Source organism: Oryctolagus cuniculus, chromosome 4, assembly GCF_051225735.1.
Source record: "Oryctolagus cuniculus isolate XC-2025 breed Fujian yellow rabbit chromosome 4, ASM5122573v1, whole genome shotgun sequence".
Lineage (NCBI taxonomy): Eukaryota > Metazoa > Chordata > Mammalia > Lagomorpha > Leporidae > Oryctolagus > Oryctolagus cuniculus.
Window position 1 is genome coordinate 735,011 of NC_142870.1, and position 22,735 is coordinate 757,745.

Sequence of the window (22,735 nt, forward strand, 5' to 3'; positions counted from 1 at the left end):
AGCCCTGGGGTGACTGGGAAGGCCAGCAGAGGCCTGGCTGAGCCCTGCCCACAAGGGTGTTGCCCCGGCCCCTAGTGTGCTCCCCAGTGGCCCCCTGGAGCTGCAATGGGCGGGCCTGAGCTCAGAGAGGCCAGGGCAGGGAGAGCGCTGGGGCAGGAGGCTGGCCGAGGGCGCCTGTGTGCAGTTCTGTATCGGGGGCGTGCAGGGGCTGGGTGAACTCACAGGCTCGCCTTTGGGGCCGCGAGACCCAGGCCCGCCCTTGGCTCCTTTCACGCCGGGACTTCCTGGGGCTCCGTTGTTGCCTTGGTATCCCTGTGGGCAAGGACACAGCTCAGCCGAGGCTCAGGGCAGGTGGCCGGGAGCTGGCCTTGTCCCCGGTCAGTGCACGCCCGCTCCTCCCACTGGGGTCTGTGCCCCTCTCGTCGCCCGGCAGTGGCTCCTTCCACCCCTGCCCACCCGGGAGAGCAGAGCATGCGGCCAGTGTGGTGTCCTTCCTGGCCATGGGCAGCGGCTGGGGAGGCACACAGCGACTCACCTTGTTTCCCTTGTCCCCGCGGTCCCCCGGGGGCCCTCTGCGTCCTGGGCGGCCGGCGTCCCCCTGGAAGGGTAGGGGGAAATTGTTCTCCCGCCCTTGGCAGGGGCAAGGGTGCAGCACCCTGAGTCAAGCAGGACCTGGGGGGGGACTTGGGGGCTTCCCCGCTCCATACGCCCATGGTCAGGGCACCTGGGCACCTGGGATGCCAGGAAGCCAGGCCCGGGTCACTCTAAGCTGTCCTGTGGCAGCACAGGCGACTTAATGCAGCTGGAGGGGGGTGGGTGCCTTGGGTCTGAGCGTGAGGCTTCCCGGGAGAGCCTGCTGGTGGGCCCTAGGCACTGGTGGCCTCCGCCCAGGACCCCTCAGGTCTGGGTGTGGCTCCACCCAGAGGAGGTGCTTGTCGCCCAGCTGTCTCCAGCTGGGGTGCAGAGGTCCCTGAGATGGACATGAGTTGTTGAGATCCCAGGAGGGCTCCCATGGCCCTGGGTCCCTTGTGGCCTGTGGCCCCCGACAGTTTTGGGGGCCAGCCCTCTGCTGGGCATCTCACTCTGGGCTGCATCCCTCTGAGGCCCCAAGCAGGGGCAGGGAGGCCCAGGAGGGTGGCGACGCTGTGGCCTCCCCTGGGCGAGGTCACCTACCTTGGCACCTTGGTCTCCCTGCTCACCAGGGCTCCCTGCCTCCCCTGGGTAACCGTCGGGGCCCTGAGAGAGAAAGATGAGGTTGAGAGGTGTCCTGGGGCTGCTGCCTGGGGCTGCCCTCTTGAGCCGGATGGCGCTGTAGCCAGGCTGGACGTGTCCCACCCTGGACTTTGCTGTGAGGTCCCCAGCCCTGCGAGAACCCTGCCGACAAGGCCAGGCCTAGAAATGGAGTAGGCCATGTGCCAAAGCTCCAGAGGTGCTGGTCTCAGGGCATCAGGAGCTACCTGGCATGGCCGGACGACCATACACGTGGCCCCAGCCCCGGCTGAACCCTGGGAGAATCCGAGGGGCTCGCTTGCCTACCCCGCCCAGCCTGGCCTGGCGTCCCTGGGGCCGAGGCCGACGGGGCACAGCTGCACTCACCCGGTTCCCGGGGTCTCCCTTGCAGCCAGGAGGGCCGATGCGTCCAAGCTTGCCCTGAAGGGGAGGGGCGGAGAAGGGTCAGTGCTGGTCCCAGGCTCTCGTCCTGGCACCCGCACTGCGGCTGCAGCCACCTGCCCAGCGAGGCTGGTCAGGCTGGCCGGTCAGGCAGGGGCAGTCCTGGGAAGACGGGCCCAGGAGGGCGGGGGCGGGGCTCGCTCTACCTCAGTCCCAGGAGGGCGGGGCCAGGAGGGCGGGCTCACTCTACCTCAGTCTCTGGAGGGCGGGGCTCACTCTACCTTCTGTCCATCGGTCCCGTTCTTGCCGGCCAGGCCAGGGGCCCCCTGGGGAGAGAGGGACGAGAGCGCCGTGAGCCCCATTCTGTTGTCCCCGAGTGGAGAGGGGGCGCCTACCCACTCCCCCGCTTACCTTCCTTCCGTCAGCTCCAAATTCACCCTGTGAGGCAGAAGCAGTGTTACAGAGTGCGGTGTCTCCAGGCCCAAGTCAGCCCCCGGGCCAGGCACCAGGCCAGCAGAACCCCACAGGAGGCCAGGCCTGCCCCCAGGAGGGACTGGCGCCCCCGGCACTCGGAGCCCCAACGTACCTTCTCTCCTTTGAAGCCAGGGACACCCTGAGTGCAGAGAGAAAAGGGGCGTCAGGAGGAGGCTGGGGCTAGTGGAGGCACCGGGTGGGTGGAGTTGATGGTGGGGGTGAGTACAGGGCGGGCGGGGGTCTGGGGTGGGTGGGGGCACAGGGTGGGTGGAGTTGATGGTGGGGGTGAGTACAGGGTGGGCGGGGGTCTGGGGTGGGGGAGGGCACAGGGTGGGCGGGGTCTGGGGTGGGTGGGGGCAGAGGGTGGGTGGAGTTGATGGTGGGGGTGGGTACAGGGTGGGCGGGGTCTGGGGTGGGTGGGGGCACAGGGTGGGTGGAGTTGATGGTAGGGGTGGGTACAGGGCGGGCGGGGGTGCCAGGTTGGTGGAGTTGGTAGTGGGGGTGGGCACGGGGTGGGCGGGGGTGGCAGCAGGAAGCTGTGTCAGGAGTTGGGGAGAGGGGTCCTGCAGAAGCCTGGTTTAGGGACCACAGCTGAACTGTGAGGGGGCGGGGGGGCAGGGCCACAGCCACTTACCTTGGGTCCTGGGAAGCCGATGGGGCCTTCGATGCCTGGGTCTCCCTGAAGCAGGGCAGAGAATAGTGATGTCACCCCAGGGCCACCATGGAGCGGCAGCCTGGGGCGGAGCAGGCGGTGGGGCCGGGGCAAGGACACTCACCTGTCGCCCTTTCTGTCCTGGCTCTCCTGGCTCACCCATGTTGCCCTTGGCACCCTAAAAGCAGACGGGAGGGAAAGGGTGAATGAAGGCGGGGTGGCAGCGGGCAGCCTGGGACGCTTGGACGGTCCCCTGCCCCCTGCAGAGGACCAGTGCCTCTTGGAGCCCTGCGGGGTGCCTCCCCACAAGGGGCCTGCAGACCCAGCCAGAACAGCATGGGGTCCCTCTGCACCGGGCAGAGGTCCCTGGGGGAGGGCTGTGCCTGCAGGCGGACCAGGGCCGTGGGTTATGCCTCCTGGAACTAGAACCTGCACACAGCAGAGACTCACTGAAAACACACTGCTTATCAACGTGCTCCCAGCTGGAGGGCCAAGAGGGCAGGGGCAAGGGGCGTCAAGGGATCCAGGAGGAAGAGGGCGGAGAGGCTGCCAGGACGTCCCAGCTGTGCCCTGTCCTGGGGCCCTCCTGGCCCCTCAGTGTCCACTGCAGACCCTGCCCCTCTCAGCAGCTCTCACCCACAAGGACAGCCTTGGGGGGCCAAGGCTGCCCTGAGTGGCAAATTCATTGCCCTCTGGTGCGTAGGCACTGCCACCAGGACAGGGAGAAACTAAGTCAGGAGGTGACGCCGCCTCCTGAGACAGTGCTCCAGACACCTGGTGGCCCCGCAGTGCCCACCGGGTTCAGAGAGAGGACAAAGGCTACTGTCCATCACTTCCCCATGACATGAGTGACGTTCCGGCCTCACGTCCTGCTCTGCCGTTCTTTACAAACTGTGACTGACAGGAGCCGCTGTGGCAGCCATTTTGTTCTCTACGCCTCTGTTGTGAGGAAACCCACCCCCAGGCCAGGCTGGGAGGGGTGCTCCATGGGACAGCGGCCACACTACCAGCCACTGTGTTCATGCAGCGGGGACAGCGGCCATACTGCCTGGCCGCTGTGTTCACGGGGCAACGGGCTGTTTTTCAAAAAGCTCCAACTTTTCTCAAAGTGCCACTTTGGAAGGCAGTGGAGAAGACCTTCAGCTCGCTGGCCTCACCTGGGGGTCGGGCGTCTCACCTTCTGTCCGCGGTAGCCCTTGGGGCCGGGTGGCCCCGGGATCTCCAGGCAGCTCACCTTGTAGCACTGAAACGAGAGAACGCGGACAAGGCCGGGTGGCAGGACACACACGGCCCGGACGCCTGGGGGAAGGCCAGGGCCCTGGAGGTGCCGGGTGTGTCCCACAGAGCTGGGCTGGAGGGGCAGACAAGTGGGGCCCGAGGCCCCACACCCACGCCCGGGGGGACAGCTTGGTTTTCAGTCAACCTTCCAGACAGGGTTTGGAAACCGAGCTGGGTTAGGCAACGATGGACCGTGAGGATTAAGGGAGGGGAGCTGTGAGCAGCTGTGCGGAGGGAGGACAGAGCTCCGAGCTGGGCCGGGACACACAGGCCGGGGACGTCACAGGGCCCCAGGCTGCAGGAGGCTGCGTCACCCACGCCTTCTCCAGGCCCTGCCCCTGCGCGTGTGGGCCTGGGCAGCTAAGCGGCCTGGCTTTGGCCGGGAATCCTCTGTCCAAGCTCAAGTGTCAGAGGGGCCGCTCCGTCCTCCTGTCGTCTGCTCCGGGGTCAGCAGCCTTGGGCAGGGGGCGGGTGGCCGGGCTGGCAGGACGGGAGGCCACTCACCTCTCCATAGGCCTCATGTTTCTGCGGAAAAGAGAGAGAGAGAGAGAGAGAGAGAGAGACCGGTCACCACGAGCCCCACCGCCGGCCAGGCACGCGTGGCGTCTGGGCGGGTGGCGCTCACCATGACCTTGATGATGCGGTTGATGGTGTCCTGGTCGATCTCGGTGGACTCGGGCCGCATGGTGGCGTAGTTGTTGCGGTACAGCTCGTGCGGCGTGCTGGCGATGTCACGCAGGCCTTGCTCGTTCAGGTTCCGGTTGGGGGCCACTGCGAACAGCCGGATGCCCTCCTCGCGGGCACGCTCAGCCTGCAGCTTGATGCCCCCGCACGGGCTGCCGGTGACGTGGCCGTCGGTGATGACCACGGCGAAGTTGACCACGCCGCGGCCCACGTGCTGCCGCACCTCCCGCGTCATGTTGGCCAGCGCGCAGTCGGTGAAGGTGCCCCTGCGGAAGGAGCGGATGCCCTGCAGGCTCTTGGTGAAGGAGGCCCGGTCGCTGCCCGGCGGGCTGAACACCTCCACCTGGTCCGAGAAGTGCAGGCCGCCGTAGCGCCAGCTCAGCGCCACCTGGTCCAGGTAGAACTCGTTCTGCAGCTGGCTGATGAACTGCGGCACGAACTGCTGCATGTGGTAGAGCAGGCTGTCCGTGGGGGACTGCATGGTCACGCTCTCCGAGGTGTCCAGCACGAAGTACACATTGATGGGGCAGTCGGCCTTCTCTGTGGGGACAGGGGGCCTGTCACGGGCCTGCCCGGCTACGTGGGAGGGCCACGGTCCCCTGTGTCCAGGATCTATCCCAGGCCGTGTGGGAGGGGCCGCGGTCGCTCATGTCCCGTGGGGGGCTGTGTGTGGGGGTCACAGTTGTGTGTGTCCTGTGGGGGGCTGTGTGTGGGGTCACAGTTGTGTGTGTCCTGTGGGGGGCTGTGTGTGGGGGTCACAGTTGCCTATGTCCTGTGGGGGGCAGTGGGAGGGTCACAGTCACCTATGTCCTGCAGGGGGCTGTGTGGTAGGGGTCACTGTGTTCTGCAGGGGGCTGTGTGTGTGGGGTCACAGTCACCTGTGTCCTGTGGGGGACTGGGTGTGGGGGTCACAGTTGTGTGTGTCCCGTGGGGGGCTGTGTGGGGGTCACAGTCGCCTGTGTCCCTTGGGGTCTGTGGGGGGTCACAGTTGTGTGTGTCCCGTGGGGGGCTGTGTGTGGGGGTCACAGTTGTGTGTGTCCCGTGGGGGGCTGTCTGGGGGTCACAGTTGTGTGTGTCCCGTGGGGGGCTGTGGGGGGGTCACAGTCGCCTGTGTCCCTTGGGGTCTGTGGGGGTCACAGTCGCCTGTGTCCTTCAGGGGGCTTTTGTGGGGGGGTCACAGTCACCTGTGTCCTGTGGGGGACTGTGTGTGGGGGTCACAGTTGTTTGTGTTCCGTGTGGGGCTGTGTGTGGGGGTCACAGTTGTGTGTGTCCCGTGGGGGGCTGTCTGGGAGTCACAGTCGCCTGTGTCCTTCAGGGGGCTGTGGGGGGGTCACAGTCACCTGTGTCCCATGGGGGGCTGTGGGGGGGTCACAGTCACCTGTGTCCAGGGCCCCACTGTCCCCACCTCTGGTACCTGGGCAGTTGCTGTTTCTGTCAGAGGTGGAGACGTCGGGCGAGATGACCTCCTGCTGCTGGGCACGGAGGGTCCCCAGGAGGCCCCAGAGCAGGAGGGCCAGGAGGGGGCCCTGCCGCATGGCCAGCATCTTGGGCGCTGACCTGCAAGAGGAGGAGGGGCTGCTTCAGACACTGCAAGGGTGCCCAGGACATCTGCAGGACTCGGGGCACTGCCCAGCCTCACCTGCTCCTGGAGCCTGCACCGGGCTGGGAGGCCACACACCTCTCCCCCAGCCCCAAGGTGAGCTCTCTGGGCCAAGTTTTGGACATCCGAGGTCCTCCCATCCCTCCTCCTTGGGATGGACACGCCAGGGAGCAGTGTACCACCCCCCCACCGGGTCGGTGCCAGCCTCAGGCAGGGGCTCCCGGGAACTGCACGTGACCTTGGCCAGTCCCTGTCCCTCTGGTCTGGTTCCTTCCCCTCGCACAGGCCCTGCGTGTGGGCTTGGGGTGGGGTGGGGTGCCGTGATCAGTGCTAGCTGGAGTCATCCCTACCCCAGGAGGGCAAAGGGAGGCCGTCCTCTCCCCACTGCGGGAGGAGAGGAGCGAAGGTGGCAGAAACGTGGCTGGTGCGCTGGGCGGGGCAGGGGCACCCGTGGCCTGGGGGTCCTCACTCTGCCCCGACCCCTGAGGTCAGAGAAGGCAGTTTCAGATCCCAGGCTCCAGAAGCGTCTCAGAAAAAACAGGGGAGCCAGCGAACAAGAGGCTTGGACCAGAGACAAGGGAAGCACTGAGTCCGACAGCAGGTCTGAGCGATTACCCCGGAGGTGGGAACACACCCTGGGGACAGAGGAGCCTCCAACCACCAGGCAGACGGGTTGACTGGAGGAGGCCGGCGCCCTCTGGCCAGGAGTTCCGACCCCACGCCTGCATGGGAGCGCCTGGGTTTACCTCCCAGCTCCGGCTCCTGACTGCAGCTCTGCCAGCGGAGGCCCTGGGGGCGGTGGGGACAGCACAGGTCTTGGGTCCCGGCCACCCACGGACACCTGGAGGGAGTTCCCGGCTCCTGGCTTCATCCTGGCCCTGCCCTCACTGTTGCAAGCATTTGGGGAGTGAACAAGCAGATGAGAGCTCTTTCTAGCCCGGCCTCTCTGTCCATCTGCTTCTCAAAGAAACCAGTGAAAACTAACAGAGGCCCGTATAAAGTGTGCTGGTGGACCACGTGACACTTGAATGTAATGGAAACTTCTAGAAACAGCTGCACCGCGGGAAACACAACAGCAACCACAAAGACTGGCCGCGTTCCAGGAGCGCCCAGCAGTCCTGCCTCCCGGGGGTCTCCACGCCCTCTGACCCACTGCTGGCTGGTCCCCCACAGAGGGACATGCAGGATGGCATGTGGACACTTGCGCAACCCCTAAAAAATTCTGCAGGACAACGGAGCAAATAAAATAAGCAAAGAAACCTGCCAATTATGGTACAATACAGAAGAGAAATTACGGTAAAATACACTTACGGTAAAATACAGAAAAGAGAAAAGCAGAGTCGAGGAAGACAGCGTCAATGCCAGCAACATCACGGAGACTGCTGTGAGTCACTGTGCTAAGTGTGGCAAAAGAGACCAACCCAGTGAGTCTGTGAGTGCACTTGGGGGGGGTCCCGGGTGCTGCAGCATGGGGGGCAAGACCTGTGCCGCTCACGTGGGCCCCCAGGCCCTCCAGCGGCTTCTCCTCGTCACCACTCTCAGCTCCAGAACCTCATGGTGGTTTCTCGTTCACTTCCCGGGTCTTCACTAACGGTCTGGTTTCTTCACACAGCGTCTCTCCACTCCCCACTGCACATCATCCACACCACTGTTCTCTCCCCCACCTCCCCCATGTGGTTCTCTCCTCCCCTCCCCCACCTCGTCCTCTTCCCCCACCCCCACATTGTTCTCTCCCCCACTTCCTTCATGTGGTTCTCCCCTCCCCCACACCATTCTCTCCCCCCACCTCCCCTCCCCCCGCCCTCCACACCTCGTTCTCCACCCCCTTCCCCACTTCATTCTCTCCCCCCACCTCCCCTCCCCCGCCCTCTGCACCTCGTTCTCCCCCCCATGTGGTTCTCTCCTCACCTCCCCCACATCATTCTCTCCCCCCACCTCCCCTCCCCCGCCCTCCGCACCTCGTTCTCCCCCCCCATGTGGTTCTCCCCTCCCCCACATCATTCTCTCCCCCCACCTCCCCTCCCCCGCCCTCCGCACCTCATTCTCCCCACCATGTGGTTCTCTCCTCCTCTCTCCCACATCATTCTCTCCCCCCACCTCCTCTCCCCCTGCCCTCCACACCTCGTTCTCCTCGCCATGTGGTTCTCTCCTGGACTTTCCCACACCCTTCTTTTCTGATCTCCAAACCCTTAAGGCAGTTTTCCTAAAGCCCTTCTCAGAGCTAGTTTCTATCAGTTATCTCCTCGTTTCTTCTACAGCTGGTGGTTTTTTTGCGTTGTTGAAAACTGGACTCTGAATTCAGTAATGTGGGAACTCTGAGGTGAGGCCCTGCCCCTCCCAGGGTTTGCTGTCTGCCCTGGTCTCTCTGGTGGCTACAGGCGGCACCTGTGCCCAGAGCCAGCCTGCAGGGTCCACTGAGGGTCCTCGCAGGTCTTCTCTGGCCCTGCTGCTCGCCCCGACTTCCCCCAGAGGGTGCTGTTCTCTGACGTCTGGATTCCAGAGGAGAAACACGGGGTAGAAGGACACCAGCCCTCTAAGACCCTCAGAAGTCACCGCCACAGAGAGGGAGGGACCTGCGGCAAGGGGAGGTGCCACTTACCAGATTTAACTGGCACCTGACCAAGTGTCTCCTCAGACCACGGGGAACTGAAGCTAGAAATCAACCACAGAAACCAGAAAAGTCAGAAATGTGTGGCAAGTAAACAACACATTCTTTTTTTTTTTTCCTCTTATTTGAGAGGCAGAGACACAGAGTCAGAGATGGGGACAGCTAGAGAGGGAGCGAGCTCTCATTGGCCGATTCAATTACTCACAGCCAGCAGCAGCTGGGCTGGCCAGGGCTGGGGCCGGGAAAGCCATCTGGGTCTCCCACGTGGGTGACACCATCTGCTGCCTCCCATGGTTGGCATGGCCAGAAGCTGTAATCAGACCCCCTGCCTGTCTCTGGACAAACACTTCAAGCAACCAGTACAGAACAGAAAATCACAAAAAGGGAATTGGGACATACCTAGCGATGGATGAAATAAAACCACAAATTATCACAACTACGGGATGCAGTGAAAGAGGGGACGCAGGGACGAGGGGACATTCACAGCCATAACGTTCACCTCAAGGAAACACCAACGGTCTGAAACCAACAACCTAACTGTACAGCTTAAGGAACTGGGACGACAAGAATGAACTTGACCCAGGGCTGGCCAAGAGGAGAATGATAATGATTAGAGATGAAACAGAAAAGAAGAAGAACAGAGGAAACCAGGTAAACCAAGTCAGTTCTTTTGAAGATCAAAGCATGGACAGACCTTCAGCAAAGCAGACTAAGCAGGAAAACAGAGGCAAATGACTGAAATCACAAACGACAGTGGGATGTTGCTACAAGACAGTGCCGTGAGCGACTGTGTGCCACCAGACCGGACCATCTGGATGAAGTGCACACATTCCTAGAAACACAAAATACAAAATCCACCAAGACTATGCCTCGAGGAAGTAGAAAATTTGAGCAGCCTGTGATTAGTAAGCGGCGTTAGTCTGATAAAAATCTCCAAAGAAAATCCCTGGGCTGCCGGCTTTACCAGTGAAGTCCCCACACGTTTAACGGGTTAGCACCAGTCCCTGGCAAATGTGCCACAGAATCAAGGCTGAGGAGGCGCTGGCTCATTCTGCAAAGCCAGCATCATGAACAAAGACAAAGTCAGGATGAGGGAGGTACACTGTGACCAACATCCCTCATGAACATTCTGGCAAACAGAACCCAACGCACTATAAAAGGGTTATGTGCCACAACCCAGTGAGCTTTATTCCTGGAATGCAAGGATGGCTCTGTGTGGTGGAATGAGAAGGTGAGAAGGTCATGCCAAGATGGCCGCTGACAACAGAAACTGCCTGGCAACAGGCCATGATTGGATGGCTTCAGAAACCACATGACAACAGAGCCTGCCTGACAACAGGCTGTGATTAGATGGTTTCAGAAACTGCCTGGCAACAGAGACTGACTGGCAACAGGCTGTGATTGGATGGTTTTGGAAACTGCCTGGCAACAGGCTGTGATTGGTTAGGGCATAGACCGCCCCTTGACTGGATTGGCTGCCTTGGCTATATAAGCAGCTGTACTAATTGAAATAAACGAGTCTGCAGGCTGCTTGCCTCAGGCCTGCTTTCACTCGACTTCCGGGGTCTGTGTGGTGACTCCGAGCCTCTTGCCCTCACCACGCACCTCCTCTTCCACTGCAACAGCTCTGAACCTATGGAAACTGATCAGTGCAATGCATCACATCACCAAGACGAATGAGAAAAAACTCACATGATCATCTCAACTGAAGCAGAAGAGCATCTAACAGACTCAACACCCTCTCATGATAAAAACAGTCAAGAGAAATATGACAGAAGAAAACCACCTCAGTGTAACACAAACCACACTGCAGGAAGAGCCCGCGTGGACCCCACACCCCACGGTGGAGGACTTTCCTCAGGTGAGGGTGCCTACTTTCACTGACGGTATCAACACAGCTCCGGAAGGCCAGTGCGGCTCAGCAAGAACAGAGCAGACAGCATTCAAACTGCAGAGCAGACAGAAAACCGTCTCTGCTGCCGATGGGATCTTGCATGTGGAAGTCCCTAACTATTACAACTAATAATCAAATTTAGCCAAGTAGCAGGATACCAAGTCAGCACACACAACTCAGCTGCATTTCTGTATACTAACAAGGAGCAGTCAGAGAAGAAAACAATTCCATTTTCAGAATGTATCAGAAACAACAAAATCTTAGTAATCGACCTGGGATGTAAAAGACTAAAACATTTTTGAGTGAAATTAAAGAAGGCATGAATAAAAAGAAAGACATCCCACATTCATGGATTAGAACATTTAATATTGCAAGACAACAATACCACCAATAACACCAACAACTGTGTTTATCTAGTTAACACAATCCCTATCAAAATCCCAGTGATTTTTTTGTAGAAATAAAAAAATCCATCTTAAAATTCATGCAGACTCTAAAGAGACTAAGGAGCCAAAACAACCTTGAGGAAGACCAAAGCCGAGGTCTCACGCATCCTGATTTCAAAACGCAGCACGGCTGCAGCGACCAGCAGCGGGCTTCTGGCATGAAGACAGCCTCGGGCCAATGGAACAGAACAGGGGATTCAGGGATCGATCCTCACTCGTGCGGGAAGATGGCTTCTGACAAGGCTGCCAAGACCATGCCGCGGGAAACGGCGTCTGTGTGTACGGTGCTGGGAACCACCGCCCACGCATGGGGATGAAGCCGGCCTTACCCACACGTGCAGACACAAAGCCAAAGTGGGTCCCTGACCTCAGACCTAAAACTTCGCAATTCTGAGAAGAAACACAGCAACGACTTCACCACGCTGGACCTGTCAGTGATTTATTGGACACGACACAAAAAGCAAAAGCAACACGAGAAAAAATAGACGGATGGGACTTTACGAAAATTTTAAAGGTTTGTGCATCAAAGACACTGCCAACGGAGCAAAAAGGCAGTCCAGGAAATGGGAGAAATTATCTGAAAATCATGTATTTGATAAGGGATTATATAGAAAACTCCTAAAACTCAACAAAAACTTGATTTAAAAATGGGGCCAAAGAGTTCCACTGAGGATTCTCCAAAGAAGACGTGCAAATGACCAATAAGGGACAGAAAAGACGCGATCGCTAGGAAATGCAAACGGAAACCACAGGAAGGCCCGGAAAATCCACGTGGATCAGGCCGAGCAGCAGCAGGGACACGCGTGCCCAGCGGGCGGGGCTGCAAGGCCGTGCGGCCACGGGGGAAACCGTCTGGAGATTCCTCAGGAAAACTCCCTGTAGAGTTAAGATTAAAGGCAGAATTTTACCAGCCGAGGCAGTCATCCCGCCCCTGGGGCTACAATGAGCCACGTTCACGGCGACATCACTCGCAACAGCGGAAACAGGGAGCTACCCTTGTGCCCGGCAGCCCACAGGCACCGCACAAAACCCAGCCGTCATGTCCAGTGGGAAGCCGTCCAGCTCTGTAAAGAATGGGGATTCTGACACTCGCTGCAGGTGGGTGGACCTGGAGAACATTAAGCTGAGTGACCTAAGTCAGCGCCCAGAGTTAGCCACAGAGCGGCCGCTGTCCGACTGGGAGGAGGTCGCGGAACGGGGGTTCCTGTCGAGTGAGTTTCAGTTTCTCAAAATGAAACAAGCTCTGGTGTGACTGTGTAACAAGAAGCGCCGCTGTATACTTAAAAAGGCAGGACAATCCATGGGTGTTTATCACCACACAAAACGGGGGGAAAGGCCTTACAGATCAGTGGAAAACAACCAGCCAACGGGAACACCGGGAGATCACCAGCCGGCAGGTCACAGTGAAGCCACGATGGCCCACGATCAAACAGCGTGCAGCATGCAAACCAGACACACAGGACACTTGGGCTGGCAAGGGCCAGTGCGGGTCCTCCCCTTCCTCCTGGGGCACCTGACAAGGGGCTGGGAGGCACCAACACTCTTCAGACCCTCAGCCCCAGAGTCTGCCCGTCTGGGAGCTGGTCCTCCACCCCACCTGCTCACAGCAGTATCTGCAGCAGGTGTATCTGCAGTAGGTGTGTCTGCAGTAGGTGTGTCTGCGGCAGGTGTGTCTGCACCAGGTGTGTCTGCGGCAGGTGTATCTGCACCAGGTGTGTCTGCACCAGGTGTATCTGCACCAGGTGTGTCGGCAGTAGGTGTGTCTGCACCAGGTGTGTCTGCAGTAGGTGTGTCTGTAGTAGGTATATCTGTAGCAGGTGTGTCTGCGGCAGGTGTGTCTGCAGTAGGTGTGTCTGCAGCAGGTGTGTCTGTAGCAGGTGTGTATCTGTAGCAGGTGTGTCTGTAGCAGGTGTGTATCTGTAGCAGGTGTGTCTGTAGCAGGTGTGTATCTGTAGCAGGTGTGTCTGCAGTAGGTGTGTCTGTAGTAGGTATATCTGTAGCAGGTGTGTCTGCGGCAGGTGTGTCTGCAGTAGGTGTGTCTGCAGCAGGTGTGTCTGTAGCAGGTGTGTCTGTAGCAGGTGTATCTGTAGCAGGTGTGTCTGCGGCAGGTGTATCTGTAGCAGGTGTGTACCTGCAGCAGGTGTGTCTGCAGTAGGTGTGTCTGTAGTAGGTGTACCTGTAGCAGGTGTGTGTGTACCAGGTGTGTATCTGCAGCACGTGTGTCTGTGGCAGGTGTGTATCTGTAGTAGGTGTATCTGCACCACGTCTATCTGCACCAGGTGTGTCTGCACCAGGTGTGTCTGCAGTAGGTGTGTCTGCGGCAGGTGTGTACCTGCAGCAGGTTGTATCTGTAGCAGGTGTGTCTGCACCAGGTGTGTCTGCAGTAGGTGTGTCTGCGGCAGGTGTGTCTGTAGCAGGTTGTATCTGCGGCAGGTACCCCCAGGCTGGCCCACCGTTTGGCCGGGGTGCCCCGGTGCTCTGGCTCTCCCGAGACTGCTGCTCTGTAGTGTGCTCTACACTGGGGCACGGGCCAGGCAGGGGCCCAAGCAGCACCACCCATGCCAGGGGCCCCCCCGCAGCACCAGTCTGCCAAGGAGGCGCAGGAGGGACTCTGACCGTGGGGCTGTGTGTGAGGAGTCTGCCGTCTGTGTTCTTCCAGAAACAACCTCAAGAACTACATGACCCGTTCTCTAAAAAATTTTAAATTGTCATTTATCTGAAAAACAGAGACGGCCAGCCTGCATCCACGGGCTCACTCCTCAAACGCCTCCAGCAGCCAGGGTCGGGCTGGAACTCAATCCGAGTCTCCCACGTGGGTGACAGGGACCCAAGTCGAGCCATCACCTGTTGGCACCAGCAAGAAGGCGCAGGCGGCAGAAGCTGGAATCAGGAGTGGAGCTGGGACCCGAGCCCGGGCACTCAGGCGATACCGGCCTCCCAAGCTCACTGCTGCGCCAGACCCTTGCCCACTTCTGTCCCTGGGACCTGGCTCTGGACTCCAGGGGGGTGGGCTGAGCCACTCACGAGCTGAAGCCCGGCGGATCTCTCCCCATCCTGGGCTTTGGGAGCCTTGGACCGCCCCCAGCTCCCTACAACACAAAGACCTCATGCCCACCCCCCTCAACAGACTGCCTGTGTTTGCAGTGGCCCCGCCCCTGTGGCCATGCTTGCCTGGGGCAGGCACTCCCTCTGACCAGGAACCTGCTGGGATCCGCATGGGCAGAGGGGGCAGCAGCCCTGGACACTGGCCAGCAAGACCCCATGCTGGGTCCTTGCGTGCCTCCTGTGCCCCCAGCGCCCTGGCCCACTCCCAGTCCCAGCCTCCTGCCTTCCTGCTCCGGCCCCAGTGCCTGTGCTGCCTCCAGCCTCTGTGAGACCAGGCACGGCACAAATGCCGAATGCCGATTTGGTTAAATAAGCTTGATCTGGTCTCTCCCAGCTAGAACTACTTTGTCCACAGAAACCAGGGAGACCTGCTGTGGGGCTCGGGCCCCCCAGGTGAGTGCTGGCTTCGCAGGGAGGGTCCTCCCAGAGCCCATCCCCTGCCCTGTGGGGCCCCTGCCCCAGGGCCTCCACTACAGGCTCAAGGAGAGCCAGGGTGGGTGTGGGGCCTGGCCCAGCAGGGCAGCGGGTGGGGGCACCACCAACCCGAGTTCCCACTCACCTTCTGAGCACCCCTCACTCTGCCCCTGAGGGTGCAGGAAGAAGAGCGACTCCCTCCCTCAGAGGAGCGCCCAGGGGGCGACTTAGGCTGCTCAGCCGCCCCCTCCCCAAGATGCCCCCCAGGCCAGAGGGAAAGCCAAACTCCAAGGTCTGACAGGGACTGAGCCCCCGCGGCGCTCAGTGGGCAGGAGGTGCCCCGCGGTCGCCACGGGTCGCTCCCTCCCCAGCCAGGCTGCCCCCAAAGGCTCAGCGGAGGGGCGTCAACGCCCCTCCGCTGGGGACAGCTGGGGCTGTCCGGCTCACCCCGCTGCGCCCGCAACCCCGAGCCTGCGTCCCCTGGCTCGGAGCCCGCGCCCCGGGCCCCGCGCGCCCTCCGGGGGGCCGCTCACCGGTCGGCGCGGCGCCGTCGCTGCACAGGTCCGCGGAGGCTGCGGTGCCGACGGCGAGACGCGGCGGCGGGAGGGCACGGCGGGCGGGGCCGCGCGCTTTATACCCCGGCCCCGCCCGCCTCGGAGCGCCGAGCCACGCGGCCACCGGGGGGCGCTGCGGGCCCGCGGACGCTCGGGCGCGCCTAGTCGGACCCCGCCGGGACCCCCGCCCCTCCTCCCGGGCCGCGCTGGGAGGACCGCGCCCCGCACCCAGGCCGGACGGGCGCGTCTCCCGGTCTCCGGGCCCAGCGGCCCTTGCTTAGGCCGGCGCGGGAGGCTGAGTCCGCGCTGGCTGCGGGACGCGCCCCGCTGTGCGCCCCTGGCCGTGGGCACGGGGCCGATGAAGGCGCCTGTGGGGAGGCTGAGGGCGGCCCGGACAGTCCGAGCCTCGGGTGCTGCTGGGGCTGGTGTCCCGGCTCCCCGCAGGGCTTTCCCTGGAGGTGGGGGTGCAGCAGGGCTGGGCCAGGGCCGGGGTCCGGACAGCCTAGCATGGGGCTGCTCTGCACAGGAGGAGCTTTGCAAATCTGACGTGGGCCCGGCTGGGCCTGCCCGCGGTCTGTCCATGGTGAGGCGCCCAGGTGGGGTCTGCGAGATGGCTGAGCCTTCAGCATGCCCAGGGTGGTGGGCGGCACCTTCCCAGCGAGAGAGGACCACGCAGCCAGTGGACAGGACGTCCCTGAATGCCCCTGCCTGCGCCCCAAAGGCCTGCACCCTGCGCCGGGGAACCCGTCTGCTCCCATCCTCAGAGCCCCTGCCTTCTTTTTTTCTTTTTAAGATTATTTATCTGAAAGTCAGAGTTACACAGAGAGAGAAGGAGAGGCAGAGAGCGAGAGAGAGGGAGAGAAGTCTTCCATCCGCTGGTTCACTCCCCAATTGGCCGCAATGGCTGGAGCTGTGCTGATCCAAAGCCAGGAGCCAGGAGCTTCTTCTGGGTCTCCCACATGGACGCAGGGGCCCAGGCACTTGGCCCATCTTCTATTGCTTTTCCAGGCCATAGCAGAGAGCTGGATGGGAAGTGGAGCAGCTGGGACTCGAACTGGCACCCATATGGGATGCTGGCATTGCAGGTGGCGGCTTTACCTGCTAAGCCACAGCGCCAGCCCCAGAGCCCCTGCATTCTGTGCTCACTCCACTGTCCACAGCCCAGCCCTCTCCAGGCAGTGCCAGCCACACCTGTCCTGCCCTGCAGCCTTCCCAGTGGGAGTGGGTGCTGGGGGCTGGGGTGTGAGTGTGCATGTTTGAGGCTAAGTGTGCCCGTGTGTCAGAACTGTGTGTGAACAGAAGACCCAGGCCAGCTGCTTGAAAGCAGGGAGACCCCCACCAAACCCCTCCCACCAGCCCCCCACCAGCCCCCGCCTCCCACCAGCCCCTCCCACCAGCCCCCCACCAGCCCCGTCCCCCACTAGCCCCTCCCCCTCCCACCAGCTCCCTACCAGCCCCTGCCTCCCTCCTTCCTTTGCAGGGGTTGCCCTGGGCCGAGGGCCACCACGGCATCTGGCTGCCTCCCCTGGCTCCCTCACAGGCACGGGCCGCATACGCCTCTCATCACTCCTACCACCACTGCCTCGCCTGCTTCTTGGGTCCGATCAGCAAAGCACAGCAGGAGGAGCGGAGAGCGCGAGGCAGGGACCATCGCTGGGGGCGTCGCCAGGGTGACCTGTCAGCTGCAGGGGATGCTGGGTTGGCCACTGCCTGGCTGCACTGAGGGCCCTGCAGAGGGGTGGGGGCCGAGGCAGTTAAGCCCACGGGGGGCTCAGTGTGAGAGCCTGAGGGCCTCTCAGGCAGCTGGAGAGAACTCCCACCTCCCACCTGGAGGGGCTGGGGCTGCACAGACGGCAGTGAGGAGCCCCTGCCCCAGGCGTGTCTGGGGCCCGGCCAGGTCCAGTGAGTGTCAGGACCCTGAGCGTGGGCTGGGACGTCGCGTGGAAGCCCAGGAGGCGGCTGTGCAGACCCTGGCCCCTCAGAGCTTGCGGGGGTCCTCCTTCCTTGATGGCCCCTTGATGGAGGCCATCCTAGCCCCACCCAGCCAGTGACTCGGGGAAGTCCAGGGCCGCTCGGCTGGGACCTGCTGGACCTGCTCAGGGGGGAGGGTGGTCGTGTACCCCACGAGCGGCGAGAGCGATGGGCAGGACCTGCAGGAGCCGGGACCCACGGGCCTGGGTTCTGAGGGCGCTTTGTCCGGACGCAGTTGGAGACTGGACGAGCACAGACTAGCGGCTGCCTTCGCAGAACGGGCTTCAACTCCGTGGCGAGGACTTTAGGTCGGCGCAGACTCTGCCGTGGGGCTGGTGCTGGGCACGGCGGACACGGCACTGCCGCCCTGGCTGAGGGCAGGGCCTACACAGCAGCCCAGCCCTTTGCTCCCTTGTTTTCCCGTCCGGAACCCCGATGGCAGAGGCGGCCGGGTCTCAGGAGGGAGGGCCCTGTGGCACGCGTCCTGTTGGGTCCTAGAGCTGGGGAAAGAGGCAGCCCGGGCACCACGAGGACAGCTGGGCACAGGACCCCAGTGGCCACTGATTCCTAGCGCCTCAGCGTGTCTCCCTCGCCTGCCGCTGGGGCAGCTAACGAAGGGGTCGAGGCCGAGGTCTTGGCTATGGAGGACCTGGGCCAGCAGGCCACCCCCACACGTGGGGGCAGTGAGTGTGAGGTACCTGGTGCCCCTCCACGGCCAAGGCGGTGACCCGCGGCAGTGCTCAGCCTGGGGGCAGGGGTGGGGCCCTGGAGAGCACTCGGGCTCCCCTGGTGGTGGCCCCGTTGCGCTGCGGGGTTGGATGTGGCACCCCCGCTGCAGCAGACCGGGAGGCCTTTCACAGCCCTTGCTTTGTTTTCCATTGCAGCGGGGGAAGAGGAGCGGGAGGGACAGCAGCACTCACACGGCCACACCGGGGTCATGCTGACCCGCCCCTGTCCCGACGCAGCCTGCCCTGACCACCTGGACATCCCACGGGGCGGGAAGGGGAGGAGGAAGCTGGGGTGCCGAGGCCCCGTGAGGCAGGAGGTGAGCTCTGGGAGAACCCAGGGACCCAGGTCAGGGCTGTGCTGGGCTTCCCACCAGAACAAGGGACAGGCTGCTGCGTTGCACCCCCGCCTTTCTAGTTCTGGAGCCAGTGCAGTCCACTTGCCACACGGCCTGTGGCTTCCAGTGGCCAGGAGCCCGAGTTCCCGTGGAGTGGCCCTGTGGCCCAGGCCCATGGAGCTGGAGGTCTGGTGTGCAGAGACCGGGTCAGCTCTGCTCTGGCTGCCCAGCAAGGTGGGGGAGGGTGCTGCCCTCAGAGGCTGCCCGTGTCGGCACCTTGGGGTTCCTGCAGGGGAGGCTGGGAGCTTGCTTTGGGGTCTTGGTGGGCCCCTGCCCCGGCTGCCCTGTGGCTCCCCTGGGGGTCTGGGTAACAGCTGTCGGCATTGGGCCCTGCGTGTCCGGTTTCTGCTTGTCTCTCAGTGGTCACGATGGCGGCAGTCGCACCCGGCGGCTCAGCCCACAGGGGCCAGCAGGTGGGTGGTCGTGGACTCCTGATTGGCCTCCTAAAGCCTGCCCAGGTCTGTGCAGGAACGGAGGCCAGGGCCTGGGTCACCTGCCCAAGCCTGTGCGGCTGGCCTTGTGAGGCTGAGGGTGAGGACGCTGCTCCTGTCCCTCGTGTCTGTGGGGCAGCGCCTGGCAGAGTGGGCCCAGGCTGGGGTTGCAAGAGGCAGCAGGTTCCATGGCCCCAGGTGGTACGTGGGGTCCCCTGAGGCGTGCAGCGGCGGGACTGGAACTCCGTTCTCCGGAAAACCCAGGCAGGCTCTGCAGAGACAGCCTCGGAGCGTCCGGCCCGGCCTTTCCTGCCCCGGGGCGTGGGCAGGTGTCCTCTGTGTGTCTCTCGAGCACTGGCTCTGAGCGCAACCCTGTCCTCGTCCATTCCAGGCTGCCGTGGGTGGTGCTTATCTTCCAGACCCTGCAGCCCCCTCAGCTCCAGCCACTGCAGTCCGCCCTATCTTCTGGGCACCATCCCACTCGGGCCCTGTGGGGTTGGCCGCCTGGCCTCGCTGCGGGGCAAGACCCGGGGCGGTAGCGCCGACTAGCAGGGCAGGGCCGTGGTCATGTGACTGCTGTGTTTCTGCTGCCTTCAGTCTTGTTTTGGGGGAGGGGGTAAGAGGGGGCCGTGCAGAAGGCTGGTGGGTAACTCAGCACCACAGGGTGGACGAGGGGTCCTGCCTACAGCGTCTCAGGCCGTGGGAGGCCCCGTGGGACAGTGGGGAGAAGTCTCTGTGGCCTTCCCATGTCTGGATGTGGGTGCCTGGAGTGCGCTCTTGGAGTTGACCCAAAGGGTGCTCTCGCCCCACCCCCAGCTCCCGGCCCTCTCCTGGGGCGGCTCGGAAAATGGTGACAACCCTCCCTCCGCACCCCCAGGAGTCAGCGTGCGTCACAGGGCGGGGCTCAGAGCCTTGGGTTTAGGCTTTCAACCCCCAGCCACCTCATTTTTCTGACCGTCTCTCCCCGAGGTCTTGGTTGCTGGACACTTGTGTCTTTGTCTTTCAGTTTTATGACAGTGCCAGAGCTGTGAGTGTGGCGTGGATGACTGTTTACATTTCTCTGGGCAAGGACATCGGGGTGGCAGGTCGGGGACATGGGCGGCCGGGAGAGGGCTGCTGCCTCGGGAAAGTTCCTGCAGACGCCAGCCTCCAGCAACCACGGGGTCCTTTGTGGCCCCAGTGTCCGGCCTTGGGTGGAAGGGTCATTTCCCAGAGAGGGGACACTGCCTGCGGGTCTGGGGGTCCCGCCTGGGTGGAGGGAGGGGGCAGGGTGGGAGGAAAAGCCCGGGTCTTAACTTCCTGTCCAGTGGTATTTTCCCTCCCCCGCCTCTGAGAGTTTCCAAACTGCCTGAGGATTGCAAAATACCAGCGCATTTGTGCCTCGGCCACCGCTGCCTCTCCTCTGGCCGGGCTCACTGAGCGGAGTCCCTGGCACGTCCTGCCACCCGCTGCTCCGCCTAAACGGGGGCCAGCCTGGCCTGCTTGGGATGAGGCCATGCCAGCCGCACAGCCAGGGTCCACCCAGAGGGCAGGCCCCCAAAGTCTGGGCTAAGCCTGGCATGGTTTCCAGGGAGCACGGCCCACTTGTTTGGTTGGGTCCTTGAAGGTGCTTGTAATTCCAAAGGCATCCCACATTCTCAAAGACCTGGAACCACACTGAAGGACATTCTGTCTTTCTGTGATGGTGACGGAGGGAGAGGTGTAGAGCAGCTGCCACCACCACCACCACCTTCAGATGCACAGCCGTCACCACACCACACTGGCCACCACCACACCTCTCCCCCACATCGTCACCACACCCACTGCTCATCACCATCATCACCATCACCAGCACCCTCTCAGGCACAGCTGTCACCACACCACACTGGCTACCACCACACCTCTCCCCCACATCGTCACTCACTGCCACCATCACCATCACCACCACCATCATCATCACCACACCCACTGCCACCATCACCACCATCACCATTGTCACCCACCCACTACCACCATCACTACCTTCAGATGCACAGCCATCACCACACCACACTGGTCACCACCACACCTCTCCCCCACATCGTCACTCACTGCCACCATCACCATCACCACCACCATCATCATTATCACCACACCCACTGCTCATCACCATCATCACCATCACCAGCACCCTCTCAGGCACAGCCGTCACCACACCACACTGGTCTCCATCACACCTCTCCCCAGCATTGTCACCATCAACACCAACACCATGTCCCTTCAGTATCCCTGCCACTTTCATCTGTTCCCACCATGCTCTGCCCACGGCTGAGGCTGGCCATTCAGGACTTGGGTCACAGAGCGACACAGACTCCATTTATAGGTCACGTGTGCAACTGAAGATAAGAGGCACAGCCATGGGGGTGAGCTATCGGTGCACATAGCTCTACGAGGGTGGCCCGGGTGGCTTCCCCACTCTGACCTCTGTGGCCCAGGTGGCTCCCCCCTCTGCCCTCTGTGGCCCAGGTGGCTCCCCCCCCGCCCTCTGTGGCCCAGGTGGCTCCCCCCCTGCCCTCTGTGGCCCAGGTGCTTCCTCCCTCTGCCCTCTGTGGCCCAGGTGCTTCCTCCCTCTGCCCTCTGTGGCCCAGGTACTTCCTCCCTCTGCCCTCTGTGGCCCAGGTGCCTCCCCCCCGCCCTCTGTGGCCCAGGTGCCTCCCCCCCGCCCTCTGTGGCCCAGGTGGTTCCCCCCCTGCCCTCTGTGGCCCAGGTGCTTCCTCCCTCTGACCTCTGTGGCCCAGGTACTTCCTCCCTCTGCCTTCTGTGGCCCAGGTGGCTCCCCCCCTGCCCTCTGTGGCCCAGATGGCTCCCCCCCTTGCCCTCTGTGGCCCAGGTGGCTCCCCCCCCCCCGCCCTCTGTGGCCCAGGTGCTTCCTCCCTCTGCCCTCTGTGGCCCAGGTGGCTCCCCCCCTGCCCTCTGTGGCCCAGGTGCTTCCCCCCTCTGACCTCTGTGGCCCAGGTGGCTTCCCCCCTCTGACCTCCCTCATGCCCACCCGCCGAGCATCCTCCCAGTCAGCCATGCGCTCACACTCACTGCTCATCGCCTTTTAGGCTTTACTGATTTTAAATGTTACTGCTGCTGGATGTTAACCTGTTGTAACACCGCTAGACGATGCCTGTTGGTTGTGCAAGGTTCAGATGAGACCACAGACTGCAGCCTGGTGTTCAGGCCTCCCTCCGAGCCCTGGCTGCGCAGTTGGGGACAGGTCTCCATGTCACTCAAGGGCATGGCAGGGCTTCTGCCCCTGTGCTTCTACCACAGCTGCCCAAACAGGAGAGAGAGAGGGAGGGAAGGATGGAGGGAGAGAGAGAAACGGAGAGAGGGAGAGGGAGAGAGAGGGAGGGAGGGGGGAGAGAGGGAGGGAGGGGAAAAGAGGGAGGGAGGGAAGGAGAGAGAGAGAAAGGGAGGGAGGGAGAGGGAGGGAGGGGGGAGAGAGGGAGGGAGGGAGGGAGAGAAAGAGGGAGAGAGGAAGAGGGAGAGAGAGAATGAAGGAGAGAGAGAGGGAGACAGAAAGAGAGGGGGAGAGAGAGGGAAAGGGAAGAGAGAGAGGGAAGGAAAGAGGGAGGGAGGGGGAGAGGGAGGGGAGGAGAGGGAGAGAGAGAGGGAGGGAGGGAGAGATAAAGGGAGGCAGGGAGGGAGGGAGAGAGAGGGAGAGAGAGAGAAAGGGAGGGAGGGAGAGGGGGAGAGCGAGCGAGCGAGAGTGGGCACATGGCAAGGAGACAGACAGCAGCAACCTTTTGTGGGCTCATGCTGTCCCTTTTCCCTGCTTCTAGAGACGAGTGCCGGGGCCAGCACCGCTTAGGGAGGGCACCGAGGGCCGGGCCACCTTGCCCTTTATGCGCTGTGCTTCTAGAGTGCCGGGCCAGCACCGCTTA

At 62.3% G+C, this 22,735-nt stretch overlaps 1 protein-coding gene across 3 annotated transcripts in view; it reads right to left on the reverse strand.

Moving 5' to 3' along the window:
* The window catches only part of COL6A2 (collagen type VI alpha 2 chain), a 30,164-nt gene extending 14,727 nt beyond the window's left edge, over positions 1–15,437 (reverse strand). For 2 of the 3 annotated variants that reach the window (XM_051818413.3, XM_051818415.3), the window contains exons 1-14: positions 15,300–15,437; positions 6,114–6,256; positions 4,641–5,239; positions 4,520–4,540; positions 3,915–3,980; positions 2,862–2,915; positions 2,720–2,764; positions 2,198–2,224; positions 2,023–2,049; positions 1,893–1,937; positions 1,597–1,650; positions 1,174–1,236; positions 536–598; positions 223–312 (exon numbers count right to left, since the gene is read on the reverse strand). In XM_051818413.3, coding sequence (XP_051674373.1) covers positions 223–312; positions 536–598; positions 1,174–1,236; positions 1,597–1,650; positions 1,893–1,937; positions 2,023–2,049; positions 2,198–2,224; positions 2,720–2,764; positions 2,862–2,915; positions 3,915–3,980; positions 4,520–4,540; positions 4,641–5,239; positions 6,114–6,243 — 1,284 coding nt within the window. In that variant the 5' untranslated portion in view covers positions 6,244–6,256; positions 15,300–15,437. Of the gene's footprint in view, positions 1–222; positions 313–535; positions 599–1,173; positions 1,237–1,596; positions 1,651–1,892; positions 1,938–2,022; positions 2,050–2,197; positions 2,225–2,719; positions 2,765–2,861; positions 2,916–3,914; positions 3,981–4,519; positions 4,541–4,640; positions 5,240–6,113; positions 6,257–8,898; positions 8,952–15,299 lie in introns of all 3 variants that reach the window. The other variant, XM_051818414.3, reaches the window with a different exon arrangement.
* Positions 15,438–22,735: the final 7,298 nt, after the last annotated feature.